The sequence below is a fragment of the Sparus aurata genome, chromosome 15, assembly GCF_900880675.1.
Source record: "Sparus aurata chromosome 15, fSpaAur1.1, whole genome shotgun sequence".
Classification (NCBI taxonomy): domain Eukaryota; kingdom Metazoa; phylum Chordata; class Actinopteri; order Spariformes; family Sparidae; genus Sparus; species Sparus aurata.
The window spans coordinates 13,141,053-13,148,650 of record NC_044201.1 but is presented as its reverse complement, the minus strand read 5'-3'; the positions used below and the strand labels follow the sequence as shown (position 1 = coordinate 13,148,650).

The 7,598-nt window shown below is 40.8% G+C and overlaps 1 protein-coding gene across 1 annotated transcript; it reads right to left on the bottom strand.

Annotated features, from left to right (window-relative positions):
* Positions 1-454: 454 nt before the first annotated feature.
* On the bottom strand, positions 455-6,012 carry LOC115596624 (spastin). Its single transcript, XM_030441865.1, has 16 exons — positions 5,640-6,012; positions 5,360-5,443; positions 5,189-5,272; positions 4,934-5,100; positions 4,710-4,843; positions 4,181-4,274; positions 4,017-4,091; positions 3,841-3,912; positions 3,671-3,746; positions 3,484-3,575; positions 3,278-3,357; positions 3,151-3,193; positions 2,968-3,047; positions 2,821-2,891; positions 2,677-2,717; positions 455-1,305 (listed from the first exon to the last, which is right to left on the bottom strand). The coding sequence occupies exons 1-16, from the start codon at positions 5,755-5,757 to the stop codon at positions 1,180-1,182; spliced, it is 1,437 nt and encodes a 478-aa protein (XP_030297725.1). The 5' UTR covers positions 5,758-6,012; the 3' UTR covers positions 455-1,179.
* Between the last annotated feature and the right edge of the window lie 1,586 nt (positions 6,013-7,598).

Below are 7,598 nucleotides of genomic sequence, written 5' to 3'. Positions count from 1 at the left end.
GTTTCCATCTAAATGTTTTACATATTGCTCCTTTAAAGGTCCCATTTGTAAGAAGGATGATTTTCGAGTCTCATTCCAAGGAAATACTGGTGCTTTGGGAATGTAGGTTGGGTCTGTTATCCCAAATTGTGTCATGCTTTTAAGATGATTTAAAGGTTCATAATTCGATTTTGTGGAAAAAAACAATACGTTGGTTGCTGAGAGGATGTGATTAATGCACTAGTTTTTCTTCTTTTAATTCTGTCTTTTCTCATTTTGTGAGTCTTTATCATTGCTTATATATTAATCTTTGTGTTTGTGTATGCTTATGTGAAAATCTCTTAATATGACTGATTGTAAAATGAAGTGATGGGACAAATGTATTTTTCAAAAAACAGGGGCAGGGCATTTATCTGTCAAGAATGCTGCAGTTGGTACCCAATGTGAAAGAAAAAAAGAGGAAATCAAAGCTGGATTGAATTTAATGGATGTATTTATTGGTACATAAGGAGAATGGAGAGCTGTCAACAGTTCTGCTCAACTCAACTAAATGTCAACAAGTGTCTGAACAAAAAACAAAATGAGTTGTGCGACGTAACAATTCATTAGGTCTCCAACTTTCAAAAGCAATACAATATCTACATACTACGAGAACAAATGGAAAAACTGTATCATACAAAGGCAACCCAGTTTGGCAAATCCTCTCCCAATTAGTATCACTCCTGCATCTGTACAAGTACAGCACTTGGTGATCAATACCATCAACACTGTCAACTAATGCCATGTGCAAAACAATCCAATTTCATTGATGCTATGTCAGGATTTAAGGAAACTTGCTGCCCCCTTGAGGCAAATCACTTGTAAGAAAGATCACTTGTAATTTTGTCGGACATTTTTAAGAATAAATAATCAAGTTTCAGGTAGCAATTGTTACAGTAAGGTAATAATACAGTAAAGTAAACTCATACAAATTTTGCAGGAAAAATACTTCCTGTAAAACAGGAAATGTAGCAATAATAACTCCAAATGTTATGTTTGTACATTATTGCTTCACCAACTTACAGAAGGTGTTACAGGTTTTTAACTTCATTTGTGCTGATGACATTGTGTACCCGTAGTTTCAAACCAATTAATCAGGTGTAGCTTTACTTTCACCCTTTACTTTTTTTCTTTTTTACAAGTGAAAATTAACTGCTGAGTTTAGAAAGCCGTTGTGTCACCATAATCTTTGTTCCATTTGGTATACATATTAAGAGTCGTTGGGTTAACGCTGGGCTTAATGCGCTTCAGGGATTCCTCAAAGTCTTTCATCTTGATGTTACGCATCTGTAAATACAGACAGAAGATCATAACTATACAGATAAATACTGTTATATAATGGTAGTTAATGAGGGTCTCTACAGATATCAGACAAAAAACTGTTCATGATCATTTCTAATCAAAATTTAAACAAATGTAAGGCTGATTTTTGGATGAATCATCTTTGATTCATTCTAGCGTTGTAGGTAAGTCTTAAAGTTTGTAGCATACGCCGATCAGCCACAACATTAAAACCACCACTGCAAGTTAATCTGGTGCAGCCAGATCAGCTCCGATCCATCATGGAAAGGACATAAGACTCCTGGTGGTGTCCTGTGGTGTCTGGCATTGGGATGTTGGCAGTGCATTATTTGGGTTCAGTGGATTTGGAGGGTGAGGACTGCATGGATCCTGCCATCAGTTGTATACTTGGTGTACAACGGTGTTTGGGTGGGTGGATGTTAACTGGCAACCACATGAATGCCAGGACCCGAAGTTTCCCTGGAGAACATTGCACTGTACTGGATGATCAGTGTTCATCATCGGTTAGTGGCTTTAATGTTGTGGCTGATTGGTGTATGTATGTGCTGTCCAGTGTAGAGTTTGTTTTTTTTAATGTGTTGTGTTTAGACCGAGTTATGTTAATAAGCACAAAGTTTAAAGTTAAAAACAGACAAAAAGAAATGATAACACGGATAAGGGTCATTCCATGCCAACTCACGCAGAATGCAGAATGCAGAATGCAGAATGCAGAATGCAGAATGATTCCCAGTTCATGTCCTGTTATGTGTACTTCGATTAAACTCACGGGAACCTTAGCTGTACATATACACTTATACTACACTGAACAGAAGTTTGGAAAACCAGTTGAGGTATGAATAAAAAAAATTAAAGATGATTAATTTGGGTAAAAAATGATATATTGTGGTTCATTAGATTATTCTATCTGTTTTGCATCAACTATTTGATTAAATACACGTTGCCAAGGATCCTTTCTTTCAACCCAAAACCATAAAAAATAAACAATTGATGAGTTTTGGAATAAACATACAAAGAATCATCAAATTAAGCTGTGAGGGCCAAACTTTTGGAAAGACTGGATTACAGCTATATGATTCTGCAGGTTCAAATAAGTTGACAAAATAAGTTTTGTGAAGAAAAGAATTGTGTCAAGAAAATCTGTGACAGGAACATGAGGGCCTCGGTGAGCTGGCATGGAATGACCCATAAGTAAAATCTGATTAAATGATTGTAGCAACCAAAGATGTCCCACATCAAAATGTTACAGTAACGACTCCTAAGGCCTAATATTCACTGAAGTGAACTTAAGACATTTCGAGACTTTTTAAGAATAAATGAAATATATATCTGGTATCAGGAGTACTTCCACAGCATTACCTCACTAGCGGCCATACTTCGGACTTGGTCTGGTCCCAACTCTATGTGAGGGAGAATTTTCACATGATGAAAGAAGCCAGTTTAACTCATGGTGGCGGTTAAAAGATACACAAACTACAGGATGATGTGAGAAAGCTGTCTTACCTCTGATCGGCCCGAGTGCTGCATCTTTGGCTAACGACGTGAGATCACTTCCTGAATATCCTGCAGTCGCTCTGTCAAGTTGCAAATCCAAGAATTAATGCAAGTGCACTCCAAAGCTGAAAAACAGTGCGGTGTGGAAATACTTACTTAGCAACCGAGGACAGCTCGTTTTGGCTCAGTGGATTCCCTTGCTTTTCCAAAAGATTTTTCAGCAGTGTGAATCTTGTCTGGAGGGACGAGAGTTACATCGTGTGACTAAATAATCTGGAAAAAGCTAACAAGTTCACTGATCATAGTAATGAGCGACGATAATGATTCCACGATAAATACCTCTGCATCCGGCAATGCCACATACACCCTTTTAGCAAAGCGTCTGTAATAATGCAACAGAAGAGTTTTAGTGAGCTTCTTCAAGAAGAGAAAATCATTGTGCAGCATGTGGAGCTGTATCGTGTACCTCAGGACTGCTTCATCGAGCTCCTGAGGCCGGTTGGTCGCACCCATTACAAGCACCCTATCATCCCCTCCTGACTGCACCTGAAACAAAGAAGCGCTGCTGTGAAAATAACACCAAGGAGGCAACAGTGACTCAAACACTGAAGCTGCTTCGCGATCAAATTTCAGAGGCCGCAGAGTGACAGCTGTGGCTGCTGCAGCTCTTACCCCGTCAAACTCGATGAGGAACTCGGTTTTTAATCGCCGAGAGGCATCGTGTTCTCCCTCCCTCCTTTCACACAGCAAGCTGTCAACCTCATCTGAATGTGACATAAGACCAAAATGAGAATTTTTGGAGGTATAAAACTTGGTGTTCGGGGTACATTTGGCCCATTAATAATTGAGTAATACCAACCGATAAAGATGACAGAGGGCTGTAATTCTCTGGCAACTGCAAACAGTGCTCGTACAAGCTTCTCGCCCTCTCCCACCTGTGATGGTGAAGACAAGAAAGGTTACACTGAATTTAGTGTACTGTTTGGAGCTACTCCAGAAAAATAATAGCACTAAAAGGTTTTTTCTTACATATTTAGAGGTCAAACTGGCAGCGCTGATGTTGAAGAACGTGGCATTTGACTCTGCTGCGACTGCTTTAGCCTTGAGAGAGGAAGTAAAGGCTGTGATGACACTGATGACACTGAAGACTATCAGGAGTTGTATGCAAATTTGAACGAACCTGTTGGACAGAACACTTCACTCACCAGCATTGTTTTCCCATTACCAGGCGGTCCAAATAAAAGCAAGCCACGTGCCGGAGCTCTGAGGCCAGTGAAGAGCTGGACAACAAAATATGGGGAGGTGTTCAATGTAAATCCGAAAAAGCAGAAATATAGTGAGCAGAGACAAAATGTTCGTAAGTGATCACCTCTGGTCTTAAGGCAGGGAGGATGACGATCTCTTGGAGTGCTTGCTTGGCCAATGTCTGTCCCGCAATGTCTTCAAAGGACACAGACGCTCCGCTGCAGTGAAAACAGAGAGCGACTTTAACTGCAATACAATACACAACATGCAGTATACCTAAGCCTACATAGACTGAGTAAAAGTGGGACAGCCGAAGTTTAGTGCTGAGGGCAGACCACGTGAAGTTGAAGGCTGATGCGAAAGGATATGTTTTAAGTTTACTTTTGAAAGAGTCGACTGAGCTAGCCTCTCAAATTTGGGTTGGAAGCAGATTGGAGGAGAGTCTTGCTAAGAGAAAGCACATGAGGAGAAACTAGGTGGTGCCAGCCTGTGTAAAATTCTATAAGTAAAAAGTAAAATCGTGTGGTCAGATATAGCATGTACAGGGAGCCAATGTAGTGAAATAAGGACAGGGGTATTCTGATTACATTTTCTAGATTCAGTTAGTATGCTAGCAGCACTGTTTCTTACAAGTTGTAGTTACTTTTAAATACCTGTCAACAATTTCATTCAGAATCAGGTTGGCCAGCTTGCTGTCCACGTTCTTGAAGTTCTTCATGTCCCTCTTTGGGGGCTGTTTCATGGCTGCAGGTCTCCCATTTTGAGCTTTCCCCGCCCGTGGGGCCACCTTCACAGGAGAGAAAATATCAAGAAAGCATTACACACTTCATCAGGAGTTAAAAATCAACTGGACAACTAAATCTAATCAAGAAATCACCTTTGTATCAGCGGGTCTCGATGAGGGTCTGACAGCAGTGGAGGGCCTGATGTTGTTGGACACGCCTCGCGCTGTAGGCTGACTTTTAGGCACAGGCTTTGGTTGCGGAAGCGCATGATTCGGGCTGCTCTTTGGATCACTGCGCCTCTTAGACGCCAGTGTCGCCTCTGTGGAACAAGGGCAGTATTGATCTCCAGCATCAGCTTAGATGACACAATATTGTCTGTAAAAACCAGCAGACTAGACGCCACTTACCTAAAAGAGAAAGCCTATCTCTTGCCATGGTGAGATTGCTGACCATTTTATCCTGAAGTCTCTTGGCTCGGTCATATTGATCCCCTGCACACACAACATGGAGTATATGGATAAATCATGTGAACATGGCACACCCAGTGGCCTACATCTGGACGTTTGTTTGCATGTTACCTTGTCCCGTGAGCTCTACAGCTATTCCCCTTTCAAGCTCAGCAATCCCTTTCTTGTACCACTGGACAGCCTGCTCCTTGTCTCCTGCCATGGCACAGAGAGGACGGGACAGGAGAGGAGAGGACGGGACAGGAGAGGAGAGGACGGACAGGAGAGGAGAGGAGAGGAAAGGAGAGGAGAGGAGAGGAGAGGAAAGGAGAGAAGAGGGTGTTTGTTATTAAAGCGGTCAGTCACATGCTACAACACACTAGCTAGCAACTCCTAAACACAACACACAAACCTGTATCATCTTCATCGATCCTTAATGCCTTCGATATGTACTCAAACGCCTGCTTGTGGTAGTTTTTAATAACTTCGCCGTTGTCTTTGCTTCTGCCTGCGTTCATTTTAGCCGACATGACTGTCACGTCTGTCTCCTTGTTGCCAGTTGTAACTCGGAGTTAGCCACTTTTAGAAGAGCACACGGTCAAATTTAGCATTTAAATCGCATTTATAACCGGCTCAATCTCAAACATGTGGTCTGTAAAATAATTTTTGGCCACATATGTAATAGTAAAATTTGGGAGTCTAATCACAACACAAACATCTCCTCTACCGCTAGCTTCCGCTTTCCCGTGTGTACTCTGGATAACAGTCCCCGCCCTCGCGTTCCGTTCTGCTGTCAAATCCAAAACGGCTTCCGGTTCAACCGTCACAATAAAAGCATATATTCTACACATCAAATTCCTTTTTTTTTTTTTTTTCTGCACAAAAGTCAATCAAAAGATGTAAGAGACATGTTGTCATACGAATAATTATGTCAGTCACAATATTTTTCAAATGCTACTCCAGAACAATATGAAGTGAAACCTCAGGTTTATTCAGTGTAAGCATTTAGACTTCAGATTTATTGTGTTCCTCTTTGTAAGTTTGTTTAAACTACTTAAGTCATTGGTGTCTCTGAGTTTTCTTCATCTCTCCCAAATGGTCCACAACAATATGGATGAGCATAAGGAAGGGGATGTGGCAGAGCAAAAGGCACAGCATAGTCAACAGCATAGGGGACAAGGAAGGGAGCAAGGTAGAATTCAGGACAATGAACTGCATGACCTTGTTGTGTCCACCCCATTCCATGGTGGGGTGGTGGGACCTGCTGGACTAAGGCATTAGGATTTAAGCATCCCTCTCTTTCATTGCCAGCATATCCATCCTCTCTCACACCTGCTCTATTACCTCCATGAAGCTCAAGCTCAGCTTCCTGAAGACCATCCACATCATCAGGAGGAACTGGGTCATCGGGAGACATTTCAGGACCAGGGTGTTCATTATTCAACAGCCAGGAGATGCCACCTGAGGTAGAAAAGAAATAGCATTCTGCAATTCCACAAAACTGACTTAAACATGAGGCTTAAAGGCCTAATTAATCTTTGCTGACCGTGTTAACTTCTGGTGTATCCCAACATATCTGCACTAAGTGTACACTTTGTAGAAAAGCTGCCAACAAACACAGTGCCAATGCCACATCTAAAAGTCAAAAACATTATGTATACAAAAATATTGGGTGTCTTTATGATAGTGAGGCAAAGACTGATTTCCTCCTAAACACTGAACAAGATCTTTTCAGGTAGATGGTATTGAGATTTCATCTTTTTTTTTAAAGTTATTCCAGATATGTATTGCCAAAATTGAATTTCCAGAGAATATGAAGTGAATCTCCATAGAATGTTCTCAGCTCTGGCAATTGGGAAAGGTATCATGGTATATCTTATGAAGTCTATGTGGATGGTAATATGTTTGAATGAATGTAACTTTGTTAGGGAGTAAGAGAATGTACACTGGACTCCAATATCAACTCAGATGAAGGGCATTCAACTAATTTAAGATACACACCATCATACTTGGCCTGTAGGATAATAAAATTGTTTTATCAACGTCAGATATTAAAGTCATATTACAGCAATTATATCCTGCACCAATTTGACCTCATACTTTCCCTTTTTTTTTTTTTTTTTCACATTTAGAATAATATAGAAGGTATTTACAGTAAGTAGCAAAACTAAAGCATGTGCCAGAGTGAAACAGGTTGAAAGATAAAAGGAATAGTATGACAACATATACTGGAGGGTTCATCTTAGCTTTATTGCAAATGTGTGCTTAACCCAGGATAAGTAGAAGTGCAGTGTCAATCATATAGTCCTGGGCTTGGGTCAACCCTGGGATCTGTGTGTGAAAAGTTAACCTAGGAACATCTTAAGCCTAG

What these genes read in the sequence shown, in the direction of transcription:
- LOC115596624 (XM_030441865.1), bottom strand. Translation starts at nt 5,757, where the DNA reads ATGTCGGCTAAAATGAACGCAGGCAGAAGCAAAGACAACGGCGAAGTT. An exon ending in AGCACTCGGGCCGATCAGAG is followed by an intron (nt 2,718 to 2,820) that starts GTAAGACAGCTT and finishes TCCCTCACATAG; the next exon opens with AGTTGGGACCAGACCAAGTC. An exon ending in GAAGTATGGCCGCTAGTGAG is followed by an intron (nt 1,306 to 2,676) that starts GTAATGCTGTGG and finishes CTGTATTTACAG; the next exon opens with ATGCGTAACATCAAGATGAA.